The 19,967-nt window shown below is 39.5% G+C and overlaps 1 protein-coding gene across 4 annotated transcripts in view; it reads right to left on the reverse strand.

The window, feature by feature from the left end:
- The window catches only part of ALS2 (alsin Rho guanine nucleotide exchange factor ALS2), a 74,644-nt gene that overhangs the window by 44,950 nt on the left and 9,727 nt on the right, over positions 1-19,967 (reverse strand). For 3 of the 4 annotated variants that reach the window (XR_008627310.1, XM_055121690.1, XM_004601275.2), the window contains exons 2-5: positions 12,847-12,927; positions 11,045-11,199; positions 6,369-7,309; positions 408-765 (exon numbers count right to left, since the gene is read on the reverse strand). Coding sequence is in view for 3 of the 4 variants with exons in the window: in XM_055121690.1 (XP_054977665.1) it covers positions 408-765; positions 6,369-7,309; positions 11,045-11,199; positions 12,847-12,866 (1,474 nt within the window). In the remaining variant the exon portion in view is untranslated. Of the gene's footprint in view, positions 1-407; positions 766-6,368; positions 7,310-11,044; positions 11,200-12,846; positions 12,928-19,967 lie in introns of those variants that run through there. The other variant, XM_055121691.1, reaches the window with a different exon arrangement.

The raw sequence follows: 19,967 nt of genomic DNA on the forward strand, positions 1-19,967 counted from the left end.
ATTCTTGGTGTTCCCGGGGCGGGGGGGGGGGGGGGGAGACCATATATGGTGCTAGGATCAAATAAGGTTAGCCACATGCAAGACAATTGCCTTCAACAATGTACTCTCTCACTTTCTCTGGCCCCTAAGTTCATTTCTACGTTGGTTTCTGAAAAGAAACTTTTCTCCGAATGATGCTTTCTCTCTGCTTTCAAGCAAAATATAGTAATTGTTCACTTTTAAATGGACAACATCTACAATTTCACCTATGTGGAATAACAAAATAAGTTTTCAAAAGCAGATGCAGGTATGAGTAGGTTAGGCTCTAAGGTTATTGCTAAGGCAAAAGAAACATGTGACTTTCTTTTAAAAACTACCTTAGCATCTTGTATTTTGCCAAAAGTTAAGTTTACAAAATCTGGCCTTACCTTGTGACAACAATCCAGGGAGGGAAAGTCTTCGGCAGCCTCCTTCTGACTCTTCTTCTCTGATGTCCACAAGACTTGAACTTTTTTTCCCTTGCATGGACTCCTGTTTAACCTGCTCTTCTCTGCTTTCTTTCAGACCTTCTGGGCCTATGGAACTACTGCTTGCCTGAGCACCTGGTTCACCAGGGGCTGTACTGTAGAAGCTCATTACTTTCTTAAGAGACAAGGCCCCAGCTTCATACGTAGCAGCCACTCTCACACCCACAGCAGATGCACAAGAGACCACAAGGCTGTTCAGAGCTGAGGTGCTCGTGGTTGGTGGACTCTGAAGATTAGGAACTGCGTCTTCTACCAGGGGCTAAAATACACATGCACACACACACAAAAGTATGCAGCAGTCAATCAACAAAAAGAAAGCTTAATACCCATTCCCACTTGCAAAGAGAATCTAAAACAACGAGAGTTCTTCATCTCTAATTTAGAGGTATTCCCTTTGGGACATGAAATACCTTTAACATATCATATGGAAAAGAAAACTGAATGCTCAAAATGCATTTCCTTATCAAAAGGAATTCCTTTTGTTTGAGTAGTGTGTTTTTCCACAGTATTTAAATAAGTTCCAGCTGTCTTGATAAAATTAAACACAAAAGTGGAGTGGAAAGCAAAGCATGAAAAATGTGGCCTTTGATATTCCCATATGATAAAAATGGGTAAAATGTTGAAAGATTTATTTTATCACTTATCACTTTTAAGAAAGTTTACAGAAATTGCTAAGAAATATTAAAAAATATATTTTGAAAATTTTTCTCCTAAATGTTTTACAGTAAAAATTTAGGCAGAGCAATTAAAAGCAGAAAAGTAAGTTATACCTCTGACAGGTTAGAGGTATAAAATGACCCAAATTAAAGTCTTAATTTCAAGTCCTTCTATTAATGAATAAATTATTTTCCCAAGAATCAAGAATAAATTATTTTCCTAAGAATCAAGAAGGTAGCACTGTAGCAATGTCCTCCTGTTGTTCATCGATTTGCTCGAGCAGGCACCAGTAACGTCTCCATTGTGAGACTTGTTGTTACTGTTTTTGGCATATTGAACATGCCACCGGTAGTTTGCCAGGCTCTGCCCTGTGAATGGGATACACTCGGTAGCTTGCTGGGCTCTCCAAGAGGGAAAGAGAAATCGAATCTGGGTCAGCCGCATGCAAGGCAATCGCCCTACTGAAAAATTATCTTTGCTCTAAAAAAACAAAGTATGAGGCTAATAACCATGGAAAGAAGAAACAGGGGCTAGAAGAACTGATCCATGGTTGGAAGCTTGCCACCAGTATGTGGGGGTGCAGGGCAGTTAGGATAGAGAAGAGACCACCAATATGATAACTATAGTTGGAAATGATCACTCTGGATACACGTGATAAACTTTCAGTACCTATATTGTAAACCAAATGGAGGGGTGGGAGAGAGAGAGAGAGAGAGAGAGAGAGACACTGCCACAAAGGCAGGCGGGGAACTGGGAACATTGGTGGTGGGAAATGCACACTGGTGAAGGGACGGGTGTTGGAACTGTATGACTAAAACCCAATTGTGAACAACTTCGTAACTGTGAAAGATGATTGAACTTAAAAAAAATAAAAAGATTACCTTTGCTCTTTTCACCATGAAGAGCAAATGAGTTAATAATTAAACATTTAAGAAAGCAGAGACACAGTTGAACAGGTGGAGCGCATGCTTTGCATGTGGGAAACAGGCCTGATTCCTAGCACCAAATGGTCTCCCCAAACACTTCCAGGAGTGGCTCCTGGGATCCAAGATTGAAGAAGTGCCTGAGCACCATGAGGTGTGGAAAAAACAACAACAACAAATAACAATAACGACAACATCTGGTATCAGTCTCTGAGTGTGATTCATAGCTCCATTTGAAAGTCAAACTAGGGCCAAACACAATAAAGCAGGTAGGGTACTTGCCTTGCAGGCTGTGGATCATGCAACCAACCAGGGTTCAAGTCATAGCACCCATATGGTATCCCAAGCACCAACCAGAATGATTCCTGAGCATGGAGCCAGGAGTAAGATCTGAGCACCACCAGTTATAGTCCCAAAACAAAAAAGGAAGTCAAACTATGAAGTTTCTGTACATTTTAAGAGAAAAATCAGTCGAAATTTATTCTATGCTGTCATGCATCATTGTTTATTAAAAAAAAAAAGGCAGGGGTAGTGGATATATTCAAATTTTGGGAGTGCATACCTTGCATGTGTGGGGCTTTGAGTTTGATCCCTGACTCCAACCCTCTACTCCAAGCACTTCTGGGTGTAACCTTGGTCATCCCCAAGCCCTGCACTGCCCAAGAACCTAATAGTCAGGCCCACATAGCCAGGGAGTAGTCCTCGGGCTCCTGAATGGAGAAGGGCTCCTCCTCCCAAAGGAAGCTATTCCAGCACCTATTAAGTATAAAAATTTGGGCTTAGCAACATAGATCTGGACCTGAGAGAGTACAGAGGGTGGAATGGATGCCTTGTACAAGGCCGACCCAGTATTGGAGGTCAATCCCCAGTATTACCTTTGGTTCCCCAAGAACCATCAGGAGTGATAACTGAGCACAAAACAAGGAGCAAGCCTGCAGCACAGTAGGATATGTCCAAAAAACAATTTTTTTTAAAACCATAAGTCATAATTTTAAAAATTTGCTCCTTGTGTTATTCCAAGGTCCTAAAGAATAGAAATGCATTCTTTAACTTGTCCAGTATTAAAAGTCAAACTAATAAAGAAGTTTTGGGGGGGATTATTACTCACTTGGTGCTGGGGGGTGGAGGGTGGAAGGGGTGCTGCTCCTGCGGCACATGTGAGGGCACATGCAGTGCAGGAATCAAACCCAGGCCTCCCGTGTGCAAAACTTATGCTCTAGTTCTCTGAGCTATTGCCCTGGTCTCAAGAATTTTAAACAATGACTTCTGATTTCCTGAAAGGAAAATCAAACAATCTTGTTGCTGAGCTCAGTACCTCACAGTAAGTACGCAGTTACTGAGAATTAACTTGTTGAATTTGATACTAAATTTAGATAAATAACCTCTGCAAATGAGTCTTTCACAAAAACATTTAACAAAAATCATATGCCATGTAAAACAGAACATATATACATAGCCTATTACTTCCTTGGTGATACATTTTCCAATGCACATTCAGAAGAACATCGCTATATTCCTTCTGTGTTACCAAAGTCTCTTAAAAGCAACAATGGTATTTAATTAAGGTTGACTATCTTAGGTGCTCTTATCATTAGGTAAAAGAAACTGCCACATATGAACTTTAAACTCTAGTTCCTCTATTTTAATGCATTTAACATGAAATACCTAAACAAAACAAAAATACATAACTCAGTAGTGAAATAATGCTTCAAAGGCAAGTATTACAGTTTGTTTCACAAAAGTTAGATTATCTAGCCAGAGGGAGGGTGGGAACCTACATAAATTCTAGTGAATAGTTGTAAAATTTAAAAATTATATATAAAAATTTAATTTAGCATAAACATGCTACCAAATTAGCAAAAGTTAACTAAAAAACATTATGTTTAATAAGGTAAGTCACTGTCAAATCTTTATCACTGTCATCCCATTGTTCGTCGATTTACTCAAGCGGGCACCACTAACGTCTCTATTACACTCAGCCCTGAGATTTTAGCAGCCTCTCCTTACTTGTCTTTCCCAACGATTGGAGGCTCTTTCAGGGTCAGGAGAATGAGACCTATCGTAAGGTAAGTTCAACCCAAATGAAAATGTAGTACCAATGATGATCATTTAACATATATAAATTTCTAACTCCAAATTAAAGAAATCGCTTTGTAAAAGTCACTGAGTAGATTGTGAAATAAAGCTGATTCTTAAAAATCCTCTAAGCACAAAAGTGTATAAATCTGTAACTGTACCCTCACGGTGATTCTCTAATTAAAAATAAATAAATTAAAAAAAAAAATCCTCTAAGCAGGGCCAGAGCAATAGTACCAGGTATGGCATTTGCCTTGCATGTGGCTGACCTGAGTTTGATCCCCAGCATCCTATATTGTACCGTGGGCACTGCCTTGAGTAATTCCTGAGTACAGAGCCAGGGTAATCCCTGAGCATCGCCAGGGTGACCCAAAAAAGCAAAAAAAATTAAAAAGTAAAAATAAATTAAATTAAATTAAAAAAAAACAACAACCCTCTAATCATGTCCTCATTCTAGCAGAGTAAAAAATGAGTAAACAATAGGAATAAAGAATTGAGGGGCGATATAGTTTCAAAAACATAAACACCACAGGGTAGTTTTTTTTTATAACCAGATGTCTTATTTGGTGTCTTAGAATTTTAACAAAAGCAAAATTGAAAAACTTACATTATAAGAGTAAATGACTCTGGGGCTAGAGCGATAGCACAGCGGGTAGGGCATTTGCCTTGCATGCGGCCAACCCGGGTTCGATTCCCAGCATCCCATATGGTCCCCTGAGCACCGCCAGGAGTAATTCCTGAGTGCAGAGCCAGGAGTAACCCCTGTGCAATGCTGGGTGTGACCCAAAAAAGCAAAAAAAAAGAGTAAATGACTCAGTATCTTAATTTTTTTCCTATTTTTTTGTTTGTTTATTTGTTTTGGGGGCAACACCCTGCAGTGCTCAAAGCTTATTCCTGGCTCCATGCTCACGGATCGCTCCTGGTGGGCTTGAGGGACCATATGGGATGCCGGGGATTGAACACAACATCAGCTGTGTGCGAATCAAGTACCCTACCTGCTGTACAATCGCTCCAGCCCTGACTCAGCACTGTTTTAAAGCAGAAGACTCAAACTTTACTGCATGTAAACAGCCTCTCCTTACTTGTCTTTCCCAACAGCTTTTCTCCATCATGAGTTTTCAAAATGAGATTAGTTTAAGTTGAAAGAAATATTACAATCATCGTCGCAAAAAACGTCTAGTATGGACAGAGCTAGAGTTGAAAAAATAAAATAATATGCAATTATAGCAATTTTGTTTTTTTCACTATGGCCAGTGAGGGAGGGATTCATCACAGAGCAATCTTCTCTGATTATAAAAAAGGAATGAAAGTCAGAGTCAGAGATGTGGCCCAGTGTCATAGCACCTGCCTTGTATATCTAAAGCCCTGGGCTCGATGCCTAGCACTGGGGCCAAAGAAAAGGAATTGAGCTTCAACAGAATGTGAAGCGTGGTATAGGCGCAGGGTAGAGGAATCTTTGTGAATACATAGCTAAATGAGATTCAGCGATTCAAAGGCCACCCAAAATTTAGTACCTCCACAAGAGGGAAAAAAAGCTCGAGGATGTGTGTGTGGGGGGAAAATGGCATTTTGTCACTTATAACTCAAGATTGACATGACATCATCTTTCAGCATCACAAAGGCTAGAATTTCAGCAGTAGATATATATATATATATATATATATATATATATATATATATATGTGTGTGTGTGTGTGAACTGGGGCTTACAATGTGGCTCAGTGATAAAACACTGTCTTACATGGATGAAGCTCTTGGTTCAATCCCCTATCTGTGCACCCCAACACCCTCTACCCTGAATTAAGAATCTTCCTTTTTTAGGTTTGCCTAAGAGAGAGTTACATTCAAACTTAAAAAAACAAAAATGGCTTTGAAGCTTTAGGCATTCTGACATTTCTAAAGAAAATGTAAAAAAAACAAAATGTAATAAAACCAAAAAGGGCTTTGAAGCTTTAGGCATTTTGACATTTCTAAAGAGATAGTACAGCAGGTAAAGCGTTTGCCTTGCAAGAAATGAAGCCAGGTTCAATTTCCAGCCCCCAGTACGGTGCTCTGAGCCCTGCCAGGTGGGATCCCTGTGCACAGAGCCAGGAGTTAGTGCTGAGCACCACCAAGTATACCCCCAGGCCCCCCAAAAATAGAAGAAAAGAATACTCAGATGGCTGAACTTCAGATATCCCATTACATTATAAAATTAAGCAAGTACCTGAGATGGCATTGGCTTTTCGTGGTCTTCTGAGCTCTCTCTCACTGAGTGAGTGGACAGTTGCTGTGCATTTTCATTTACTGCCTGAGTGATGGGGTTCAGTGGTGTATCCTGGAGAGAAGGAACTTCAGTTTGGCCCACGATGTCTTGTTGGGAGGAGACGGCAGCACCAGGACACATGGTCTCGACATTTGCAACATTCCCCTCGGGAGCAACCGGCTGCTCATTTCCAGCTCGAGTGGTCTCGAACACCTCTCCCGCACCGTCGAGGGTGTTGGTGCCAAGACTGACAGCAGTGCCGGCCTGGGGTTCGGCCTGGGATTCTGACAAAGTCACACCTAACGGGCAACAGTGACTGTCTGATATAATCACATGGTCTTCTTTGTCGGTCATAGTGATGAGGAGCTGGCTGCACTGGTTGCATCTTTCTGGGATGGGTTTCAGATCCTGGGAAGGGAGGCATTGTACCAGGGCTAAGCTGTGGAATGCACCACAGGCCACTTGTAACACGACTCTCCCGGCAAGATGTTCTACCTTTTGAGGTTTTGTCACCGGGAAAGTGGTGGTAATGAGACCCAACTGACAACCAGTACCCCATGCCCAAATCTCCCGGCTTAGGGACAATGCCAGAGTGTGTTCCTCGCCACAAGCCAGCTGCAAGATCCGGACTGCTAACAGAGGGCTGCTCTCAGAATCCGAAATGCTGACAGGACTGGGTTCCGGAACATACTGCTGGTTGGCTACTGCACACTGGCCTGCAGAGTTCTCCCCCCACATGTACACTACGCCGCTCTCCGTCACCGCGCCACTATGAAAACTTCCTGTTGCCACCGTGACAACACGTTGCCCAATCAGGGCATTCTCCAGAACAGGGCTACTTGGACAAATCTCTGCTGGTTCACTTCTCCAGGGAAGAGCTCCAAAGCTGTAGACCTCACCATCTGTAGGTTACAAAAGGGGAGATGGGGAGTTAGTGGTAATTAGTGGTAATCAACACTAATGGTAGTTAATGGCAATCAACAAGCTTGCAGTTCTCACTACATTTAAAAAAAAACATGATCTTTTGTTTTTGAGAGGGGGCACACCTGGCAGTGCACAGGGCTTACTCCTAGCTCTGTGCTCAGGGATCACTAATGGCAGTGGAACATATGGGGTTCCTGGGATTGAATCTTAGTCTGCTGTGTACAAGAAAAGCACTTTTCGTGCTGTACTATCTTTCCAACTCCCCAAAATACAATCTTTTAAGATATCTGAAAGCCAACTACAGAGATTTCACATTTATCTTTAAGGAATCTCTTAACATCCTACTAACATGTAGTAAGAATTTTTGCAAAGTGCATATTTCTTCCTAGAGAAGGATATTTTATCTTTTCTTGAACCTTAACCTACAAACTCTTAGTATCAAACCACCCCTTACGGCTATCATTACAGGCTATTAGAGAAGCAGATTCCAGGTGCTCAAGACAAAATAATGGTCATCTTAAGATAAAATAAATAAAAGATAAAGCCAAGTACCTTACTATTCCATGCACTACTATTGAACAAGAAGCAGAAAATCAAGCAAGAGCATAAAATTATTAGATTTAGAGGATGCAGAGATAATCCTAAGGTTAAGATGCTAGACATGCACGCAGCTGACCCGGGTTTGATCCCCAGCATGGTCCCCTGGGCAACACCAGGAGTGATTCCTGAGTACAGAGTCAGGGTTAAACCCTGAGCTCTGCCAAATGTGGGTCCCCACTCCATCAAAATAAAGTTTAGGTACTGAATAGCTTTAGAATTATAATGAAAAGCACTAGATGATAATCTATTTGTTATTGCCACAAAGAGGGGTGCAACCTCCCAAAGCACCACAACTGAAAGATGTGCAAGTGTCATATCCAGGAAGTATAACCTCTGGCAAGTACATGTATGAAGAATGCATCAATCCCAGGCAAGCATTGCAACCATAACCTGTGTCCTGGAAAGCAAGTGCAAACACCACAATTAAAAGAGTGCAAAGCTCAGTAAGCACTGTGTCCAAATGTGTGAGCACTGTAATATGATGTACAAATCCTAACAAGCATGGCTAAAAATATGTGAGGGGGTATGGTGCAGCCAGCAGGTCAACCTACACCTGCAGAGCAAGTGCATCAGCAGCCTGATGGTGCCTTCAGACTTCCTGATACCCCAAAATTTCACTGTGCCTTTGGCCAGTCCCCAACAACTTGGGGCCAAGTTTAACAGGAAATTAAACAACCAAAAGTTGGTGTGTGGGAGCCACACCCACAAACAACCTCCAGCTCAGCTATACAAGCTCATTTATTGGCCTTATTTCAGAGACCCATAAATCTTGAAAGAGATCAAAAACCGCTGTTAGGGCCAGTGACGCAGTGCTCGAGCGAGAGAGTGTGCACTGCAGGGCATGTGCCAATAGTTTATTTCTATGGAAAAGATGGAAACAAGGGCCATAATCAAGAGACACACAAAAGAATCTCTGAACCGAGCAGCTCGCTGCAGAGATTTCTCCAGACCCAAATTATCTGGAATTTTGGAGTTTCAGGAGCATGTGGCCGTAAGAGCTATTCATAACAAGCAATACAAAAGAAAGTATGGGGGAGATCATCTGCCATAGAAGCAGGGGGAGGGGTGGGTAGGAGAGGATATTGGGGTCTTTGGTGGTGGAAGATGTACACTGGTGGAGGGTTGGGTGACTGAACATTATATGACTGAAACTCAAACAGAAAAGCTTTGTAACTGTATCTCAGAGTGATTAAAATAATAATAATAATAATAAAATAAAATTAACATTCTGAATTTTAAAAATTAATATGGAGTTCATGCCCAATTCAATCAGCTTAATCAATGGCTGAATCAGTAGCAGTACTCCTACATTTAAAATAAATAAATAAATAAATAAATAAAATTAAAATATGTGAGTGCTACAGCCAGGCATGTGTAAAACCCAACAATATCATAAAGGTTAAAATAACAAGGAAAGAAAGAAAATATGCATTAGATGTCTCACAAAAACATTAAATAAAACATATAAATAAGTCCATAAAGATTGGACATCTTATTGGAGGATTAATACAACAGTAACAGGGATGCTGGAGAGATAGTACAGAGGGTAAGGCACTTGCCTTGCATGCAGCCCACCCATGTTTAATCTTAGCACTACGTACAGTCCCATGAGTCCTGCCAGGAGTAAGCACTGAACTAAATATGGCCCCCAAACAAGGTAAAAAACAAAAATAATAGAATTAGACTTAGTACTTGTTTGAGGACTATATATTTTTAAAGCCCATAGCATTACAAAATATAATTCACATTTTTAAAGTAATGTTTTTCCAAATTCTGACCCATTATAATAGTACTATGAAATATCATGTATATTATAATAATACCAAGTATTATTATAATAGAAAATTATAAAAAGTTATATAATAGAAGTTTAAAAAGAAATTCGTGTTTATACTATAAAACCACCAAGGCCTATTTTTTTTTCTTTTTCTTTTTGGGTCACACCCGGCAATGCACAGGGGTTATTCCTGGCTCATGCACTCAGGAATTACCCCTGGTGGTGCTCAGGGGACCATATGGGATGCTGGGATTCGAACCCGGGTCGGCCGCGCGCAAGGCAAACGCCCTACCCGCTGTGCTATCGCTCCAGCCCCCACCAAGGCCAAATTTAAGCTTGGTTTCTTTGTCTTCTATTAGCTTTCACAAGGAAAATAGCAAAACATCATTGACATTTTACAAATGCTTTCAAAGCAGAAATTTATAATTAGTGAAGCTTATGATAGTCCAGACCCAAATCAAACTTGCCATTATTATAAAAAGTAAACTACCATCAAAAGTAAGGGCAACTTCCTATATAAATTATAGCCCATATTTCTTTGTTACAGAATCAGTTTCATTATATGTTCTAAGGAACTGCTGATTATACTGGAAAAAACCTGCTGCAATAATGAAACTGAGTGGCTTGAAAAGCATGCTGGTCATCAGATTGGGGTTCTAATCCAATCCTGACTGACACACTAACAACTGTGTCTTCTTGGAGAAACTGTTTAATGTTCCAGGGGAGAAAGAGCTCAAAGGGCAGCAACACAAGCTTTCGATGCAGGAGGCCAGGGTTCAATCCCTGGCACTTTGTGATCCCCAGATTACCACCAGGAGAGACTCCAGTGCTGAATCAGAAGTAGTCCCTGAGCACTGCGGGGTTTGACTCAAAAACGAAACAAAAGAATTATCGAATCTCGCTGACCTGCAACTCCTATCTGTGAAGTGAGAATAAGAACAGCTACTTCATGAGACAGTTGTGAAAATTCAATGAGACAACCCATATATACTGTTTAATGCTGTGCCTGGCACACTTATTGGCTGAATAAGCATTACTTATTACTAGCAGTATTACTCTGCCACATTTAGTAAACAAAAGACAGCAAGAGACCCTGAATAGGCCATTTTTCAAAAGTTAATATTCCATCTACTTATTAGTATAAAGCCTTAAAAACTGTGATTCTCTCTTGTATAGCTTACGTTTACAAACTAATTCTGATTTCCAATAAAGGAAATAAAAACACATTTGAAAATAAGAAGTATGAATGTGAGCAAAGCTCACACAGCAGCCCTAGTATCCAGCCTAACAGCTCTCACTTACTCCGCAATTTGTGTTAAATCATTCTTTTCAATACCTTCTGTCAGAAGAACTCCATGTTTGACTCCAAGGGCTGCCTGAAGAACAGTCTTTCCTCCCCAGCCTGGCAATCTCTCTGGTGTTACGGCACAGGATCCTGCCTGCCAGATGTGGACCAGGCCTCTTTCTTTGGATCCTTCTGCTTCTGTTGAGCTACAAGCATCAAGACAAATAGTTTGTTCCTACAACTGAGAACTGTACTTTTCTTTTTAATACTCCTCTATGATTTGTACATTTTATCACCAGCACATGGCTCAGATAGCTTAACCAACATATTTATTATGTTTTGCTTATAAAATAGAAGTAGTTTAAGGGGGGGGAAACTAATTACATAAAAGGTTTGAAAATAATATAAGCTTCCAAATTGTTCACCTCTGGTAAAGAAGCAAGCAAAATGTGGGCTACTTTTGGAGGTTTTATGATTTTGTAGCATAAAATTTTATGACACTAATGCCCCAATACACTAACTCCTTATTTAGAAATTAAAGTTATAACATCCTAATTGGTGTCTCATATTAAAATTTTGGTTTTTAACTTGGCAATGAAAAGGCATTTATGAAAAATATAGAAAAAATATGATCCATATTTCACTTTACCTGAGTTTAAGCACTATAATTGCTATTTCAATTTTTTTAAGAATCAAATTGATAACAGTCATCAGTACAATTCTTTATGTTCTAGCCAAAGAATCCTATCCATTTGGTGAGTCTGGCTGGAAGAACACACACAGAAAAAGATGCATAGTAATGGCATATCCTACCTAAATGGCTCATTTTCTTATTTATCACCATTTATGGTAATATTTTATGTTCATTTTCCTCTTTGCTTTTTTGGAGGGTGGAAGGTTTGGGACATACCCTGCAGTGATGGGGGAGCCATGCAATGCTGAGAATTAAATAGGGGTTGGTCACATGCAAGACAAGTGCCTTAACCCCTATACTATCTTTCCAGTTGATGCCAAAAAATTTATTGAGGGACAGACACTTTTTAAAAAATAAAGTCTTCTTTGGCTCAATAGTATTCCTCTAAATTGTAATCAGGCATAGCCATAATTTGATGGAAGTAAAGCAAAAAATGTAGCTCTCCTTTTTTTTTTTAATTAATATTTTTTGCTTTTTGGGTCACACCCAGCGATGCACAGGGGTTACTACTCCTGGCTCTGCACTCAGGAATCACTCCTGGCGGTGCTCAGGGTACCATATGAGATGCTGGGATTCGAACCTGGGTTGGCCACGTGGAAGGCAAATGCCCTACCCGCTGTGCTATTCCTCCAGCCCCGCTCTCCTTTTTAAATACCTTCCATAACTAGTATTTTGAGGATGATTACAATGAATAGGATTATTTCTGAAATCATAAATTTGTGAGAAGAAAAATGGTTCCATAAGCTTAAAATAAAATGAAGACATCCCATGCCTCTCAGAAGCTAAGAAAGGCACCAACAACAAAGCTTATCACTAATCAGCTTTATTTTAATCCTCCTCTTCTCATTAATCAATACCAAAGTCACAATTCATACATAGTAGCCATCAACAAAATTAAACTGAAGAAAACCTATGCAGATGTGGAAGTGTTAGTTGTGTTTTCCTAGAAAGACAGGCAAGAAAGTAGAAATGAGGCTGGAGTGATAATACAGCGGATATGGCATTTTCTTGCATGTGGCCAACCAGGGTTCAATTACCAGTATGGTCGCCCAAGCACTGCCAGGAATAACTCCTAAGTATAGAGCCAGCAGTAACCCCTGAGCATGGCCAAGTGTGACCCCAAAACAAAAACAAAAAAAGGAAGAAAGAATTTTTTTACCTTCTCTTCTTTGAGTCCATCAGTCAGTGGGCACACGCCATTACCAATCATTCCCCCTGTACAGAAGGTGTTTATAGAGACCTGAATTGTAAAACACAAGGAAGCGACATTATACTATGCTATTTATATTTGAAAAAAGAAAAAAAAAAAGCAGTCCTCTAACAAGTGCGCATTCACTGGGCAATAAATATGCAGTAAAACTATTTAAACTATTTCATATCCCGCCTGCCAAAGTCAAATATCTACACTGAGCCTGCCCACTGAGCTTATAAAATGCCTGATGATGGTCAAATGTAATGTCAAAGAAAGAAAAGACTACTTACAAGTAAGCTGTCCTGTCAGGCAACAGAATTCTTTCATTTTATATTATAAAGAAAGAAATTCTATTTGAAAACTTGGAGTGCTAGTATCATTTAAATTATTCTTTAAATGTTTCTGGAACAAATGAACATATAAAAACCAAGTAAATAAGAAAGAAATTTCCAGAATCTCTTCAGTAATGTGCCAGATTTGAGCAGTTTTAATTTATATGTTTTCAGTAATGTACACACAAAAATTGTATCATTAAAATATTTTCCATTTATAGAAACTAGCAGTATTTTCTCCAGTTCAACCTCAATTCAAAACCATAAAAAAAATAAACTAATAAAAAGAAGTTTGGGAGCTGGAGTGATAGCATAGCGGCGTAGGGCATTTGCCTTGCACGAGACCGACCTGGGTTTAATTCCCAGCATCCCATATGGTCCCCTGAGCACCGCCAGGAGTAATTCCTGAGTGCATGAGCCAGGAGTAGCCCCTGTGCATTGCCAGGTGTGACCCAAAAAGAAAAAAAAGTCTGAATTTTAAAATACCTGTATATAAATACACCACTGAATAGAAAAGAACTATATTAAAATTATGGAAAAATATCATGATCCATTAATTCAAAATTTCAGTATTTAGAGATCATACAGTAGATCCCCAGAACAGCATATGGTCCCCAAGTCCTGCCAGAAGTGACCCCTGAGAAGAGCCTGAAATAGCCACTCAGTAGTGACAGGTATGGTCCAAGCCCCTCCCTCCCATCCTCCACACACTGTATTTAATAAGGAAATAAAAACACTAACAGGTAAACATAAATATTTTCTATATTTTATATAGAAAATTCATATTTTTTAAGGCTATGAAAACAGAGGCAATGAGGTTTTAATGTTTAAATGAACCATAAGCATACCAGAACCAAACTGATTTGCTCACAAAAGGATAAAGCAAATGGTTACTGAGGTCTGGAACCAGACCACACTGGCAGGAGCAAGGTAAGATCCATCTGTTTATTCCAAGCTGCCTGTGAATTCTTATTACTTCCCATCTGTGTATCTGGAGGAAATTATTCTCTAGAGCTTATTTTAGAAATATTTAAAGCACTCAAAGTTGGATGAAGGGTACCTTGTAAACCAAAAAAATCTACCTGAATAGGTTTAATAAATGCTATTCATTTAACAAATGATTAAGCTTTATAAATGACTGCAATAAAAGTTCATAGTGTACAAAGAAATTCTGACGCTCTCGCTTATCTATCAAAGATCGGGTGAACAATTAAGGTTAAACAACGCCCAATAGAAATCAGAGAAGAGCCCTAAAAGATTGGGAAAGTTACACAAAGCAACTTCACTTCAAGCAATTGATTCACCGAGCATAAGCTGAATTACGGCCTATTCCATATTTCCTAAATGTGGACCATCATTTGGGAAAAAGTGAATAAGACATTTAACCTTTCTTCTCTTTTGGTTCCATGTTTTTGAATATCACGTTTCCTCAAAGTAGATTATGTTTCATACCAAATGATTTTTCATTTCCATTGTTTTTTTCCAAGTCCAAAAAAGTCTATGAACTTAAAGTTGGAGGAGAAGAGAGGGTATGTGGGATATGGCAGTGAAGGGACAGAGATGCAGGGAAATGGGATTCATGGGAACACAATGTGTCTGAAAAACCATTGTAAGCAGCTACATAAATCACAGTATCTAAGTAAATTTTTAAAAAAAACTCAGATATTTTTGTAGCTTTCTTTTTTTATTTATGCTAGATGGTAGGTAGAATAATGATCCCCCAAAGTGCACATATCCATAGGTTCAAATATCCACAGGTCCTGTGGGTATGTGAGGTTACAAGCAAAGGGGAGATAGTACTAGAGCAGTAATACAGAGAGTAGGACATGTGCCTTGCACACAGGTCAACCCTGGTTTGATCCCCGACATCCAATATGGTCCCCCGAGCCCTGCCAAGAGTGATCCCTCATCTCAGAGCCAGGAATAAACCCTGAATACTGTGTGTGCCCCCCACCCAAAAAAAGGGGGGGAATAAAGGTTATTACTCAGTCGACTTTAGACTGGGAAGTGTTATTTGGTTATCCAGGTGAATCCAGCATAAGTCCTCAAAAATGGAAGAAGGAAGATTAAGTCAGAAAAAAATAACTAAGATGATAAAAAGCAAGATCAAAGAGATACTGCATTGCTGCCTCTAAAGATGTAGGAGACTATGGAAGACTGGCAAAAGCCAAGGAATTTTGATCAAAGCTGGACCAAAAAAAAAAATCCTCTCCTAGAGAACGAAGCCCTCAGTAAGACCTGGGTCAGGTTTTGAACTTAAAGGACTTCAAGAAAGGGCTAGAGATATGGCTCAATGTACTGCAGTGTATGCCTGGAAATCAGGGGGCTGGGTTCAACCCCAGCACTCCACAATCCCCCTGGAGTAGCTCTAGACCACAAGCAGGTGTGGCCCAAAGAGCAAACAAAATTGTAATTAAGCTGCAAAGTTTGTAGCAATTGGTTATAGCACCAACAGAAAACTAGTATTTTATAGACATCATTCCTTAATTTTGTTTAAATGTTTGTCCTATTCTAAGCAGACCTCTTATGCTTCAAGACAATGAAGAAAAATGAAGTGATACTGAAATATTTAACTAAACAAGAATACTGCGATTAAATGAGTAAAAATTCTGTGAGGTGGGGGCTGGAGCGATAGCACAGCGGGTAGGGCATTGGCCTTGCATGCAGCCAACCCGCGTTCGATCTTCAGCATCCTATATGGTCACCCGAGCACCGCCAAGAGTCATGCCTGAGTGCAGAGCCAGGAGGAATCCCTGAGCATTGCTGGGTGTGACCCCCCCAAAAAAAAATTCTGTGAGGTAAAAAGCTTTGCCTGTAATTAAATGTGCTATTTACAATTCTATTTAATCTCACATTCTTTCATAGTTATATATTAATACAGAGAAAGTAGAACAAAAATTTTACTTTTATTATCTACTAGTATTATAAAAAATACTGGAAATCTGTCTTGCCTAAACCCTTTAAATAGAATTTAAATTTCCTCATGTTCTTTCACTGATTTATATTTTTAATTGTTAGATAATTTCCTGATCAGGGTCGGAGAAACAGTATAAAGAGCAGAGCACATACTTTGTCTGCAGAAGGCTCAGGTACAATCAATCCCTAGTACCAGAAAGTCCTCTGAGTACTGTAGGGAGTGCCCCCCCCACCACCCCCAGGTCCCCAAGGACAGAACTGGGAATCACTCCACAAACCAAAACTAAAAATTGCCTGATTATGAGACTTTCTATTAGGATATTTTCCCACAATTCACCTGAAGACCAATTTTATGTAGTGTTGGGAGACAGGATTTCCATAATCTGCTTCTGTTATAGTAATTGCCTTAATTGGCCTTTATTATATTAACTCATAATGAAGCTGGGTGATCTTGCATAAAAACTATTCACTTGCAGGCATAAAATGTGAAATCTTTTTGGCCTTGTAAGACCTTTATACAGATCAATGGACCTGAAAAAAAATGAGCAACCTAGATTCCAAAATCCCCTCTAGCTATGGAGTTCTGAATCACAGAACAAAACTGAATTTCAATTTAAACTATACCACTCTGTACTTCAAATTATTATCTCCTTTTTAGTGAAATGTTAAATAATTAGGTTCTCAGGTGGCCTATTACAGCAAAAATCAAACCCAGGCTCTAAAAGATTAACTCCAAGTTTAAATCTCATTGGATATAGACCCTCCTGTGACATTTAACACAGAAACAAGCTCTATTGCACAAGAAGAGGATATAATTTTAATATCAATACCTGGGCATGCCTAAAAAATTGCTAGGTCCAGATATTCTAATTACTGCTAGAAAGAAAAGCTATCTTTGTGCCTATGATACCTTAGCCAGCACATGTATTGCTCTTTATTTTATAAAAACAATGTGAGGTGAAATAGTTGTAAATAACACATATTTAATTAAAGGCAAAGCTTTTTACCTCACAGAATTTTCACTCATCCAATTTTCACTCATTCTTGGGGCTGGAGCAATAGCACAGCGGGTAGGGCATTTGCCTTGCACGCAGCCAACCCAGGTTCGATTCCCAGCATCCCATATGGTCCCCTGAGCACCGCCAGGAGTAATTCCTGAGTGCAGAGCCAGGAGTAACCCCTGTGCATCGCCAGATATGACCCAAAAAGAAAAAAAAAATATTTTTTCACTCATTCTTAAGAGTTTTCAGAACTCTTCATGGCAGCATTTAACCTGAACTCACTTAATAAATCCTTTGGGGGGGGGCTAATGTGAGATTACTTACTTCTTATCTTTTTTGGATGGAAATTAATATATTCTGCTGCAGAAATAATGATGTGATTATGGGGTGGTATGTAGGGTCCAGGAAAAGCGTTAGATAGGTTTACACACCTTAACCTAGAAATTTTTAAAAATTCTGAATTCCAAAACCTATTTTGTAACATGTTTTAAGGAACTAGAAACTGTATTCTAAGATGATTATTTTGGGGGTTAGAGGTCCCCATTTCATAATTTCATAATTTATACTTCATTTCATTTCTTTCATGTACTTCAGAATCTGGGCTGGAGTGATAGCACAGTGCATATGGCCGATCCGGGTTCGATTACTCTGTCCCTCTCAGAGAGCCCAGCAAGCTACCAAGAGTATCACGCCTGCACGGCAGAGTAGATTGACTAAGTGGAAAAAGAGGATATGAAAAAAATAATCCTTTGGGAAAAAATGCTGAAAAGGCAAACAGAGAAAGAGCAGCTGGAAAAGAACATGAAGATCGATATCTTCATATCGATATTGGGCAGGGAGAGTGTTTTAAGAGATAGTTGAGTATGTTTGCATGGCAATGACATTAATCTTAGAAGCAAGGAAGATAAAATCAGCATCCAGAACACATATTAGAGGGACTGATCTTTTGTTAGAGCAAGAAACCTGGTATAAATATGGACAGGGTTACAGGCTCTGTCAGGGGACCAAGTCCCATTTGGTGCACCTGTAAGTGACTAAGGTTTACTGGAATGTGTGCTACATGCAACTCACCCCAGCTCCTTTTGTTCTGTTTATTTAATCTTGCTATAGTTATACATTTTTGTAATTGACTTAAATGCTTTTGGAAACCAGGTATAACAGCTAACAAATTAGCAAAGCGGGGCCTCTTTGTCTCACTAACTGATTCAAATTAGGTGTATTGCCACAGAGATTGGCACACATTCAAAAGAACAAAAGCAACCAGTGCTGGTGTGGATGTGGGGAAAAAAGGATGTTTCTTTCACTGTTGGTGGAAATGCCAACTGGTCCAGCCTTTCTGGAAAACAATATGGACAGTCCTTCAACAACTAGAAATTGAGCTTCCATATGACCCTGCAATACCACTTCTGGGGATATATCTCAAGGATGCAAAAAAGCACAGTAGAAATGACATCTGTACCTATATGTTCATCGCAACACTGTTCACAATAGCCAAAATCTGGAAACAACCCGAGTGCCCTAAAACAGATGACTGGTTAAAGAAACTTTGGTACATCTACACAATGGAATACTAAGCAGCTGTTAGGAGCGATAGTCATGAAATTTGCTTATAAATGGATAGACATGGAGAGTATCATGCTAAGTGAAATAAGTCAAAAAGAGAGGGACAGGCATAGAAAGACTGCACTCAAATGTGGAGTACAGAATAACGTTACATGAGGCTGACACCCAAGGACAGTAGATACAAGGGCCAGGAGGATTGCCCCATAGCTGGAAGACTGCATCATGAGCGGAGGGGAGAAGGCAGATGGAATAGAGATGGGATCACTAAGAAAATGATGGCTGGAGGAATCAGTCGGGATGGGAGATGCATGCCAAAAGTAGATAATGGACCAAACATGATGACCTCTCAGTGTCTTTGTTGCAAGCCATAATGCCCAAAAGTAGAGAGAGAGTATGGGGAATATTATCTGCCATGGAGACAGGGTGAGGGTGGGAAAGGGGGAGTATACCCGGTATTGGTGGTGGGGAATGTGCACTGGTGGAGGGATGGGTGTTTGATCATTGTGAGATTATAACCTAAACATGAAAGCTTGTAACTATCTCACAGTGATTCAATAAAATTTTAAAAAAAATTAGGTGTATTGGGGCCAAGTATGTGGCTCAGCAGTGGCTCACATGTGAGGTCCTGGAATGAATACCAGCAGCACAAAATAAACAAATAAGTGCATTAGTAAAAATTGTAAAAATAATTGTGGTAACTGTAGTTACAAGAATAATAGTAATTATAAATGAAAATGATAAGACATTATGACAGGAACACAATAAAAATGACAGAGTGGCAAATATCAGATGATCTAAAATATGGATATGAAGATACAAATTACAGATTTCACTTTCATAAAATTATTAGATACCTATTTAACTTTGTTGTTCATTTATTATATTGACATAAGTCAGCACTTATACATGAATTAAATAATTTAATACTGCATTTTTATACACAATAAATGTTAATGTTTGCTTTTAGAGACTCAAACATGTTTACAAGTTAAGGCAACTTTTAACTCCGACACCTAAGAACCAACAAGTACACCAACCACTACTACTTTGCAGCTGTCCAGTGCAGTCTTTAGAAATCACCAAAAAAGGCTGAGAACACTTTGTGCTGAAGCCTTGACAAATCAACTGCCAGTCAAGAAGCCACTTCAAATCCCAACTCTCTCAGCCTTCACTGCTGCACCAGATTGGTAGCTAAACTAGACTCTTAAATCCTGACCCAGATTTCAGGAATTTAGTAATTTACTAATTAAGGCATTAATCTATTCTATAAAACTAT

Source organism: Sorex araneus, chromosome X (assembly GCF_027595985.1).
Source record: "Sorex araneus isolate mSorAra2 chromosome X, mSorAra2.pri, whole genome shotgun sequence".
Taxonomy (NCBI): Eukaryota; Metazoa; Chordata; class Mammalia; order Eulipotyphla; family Soricidae; genus Sorex; species Sorex araneus.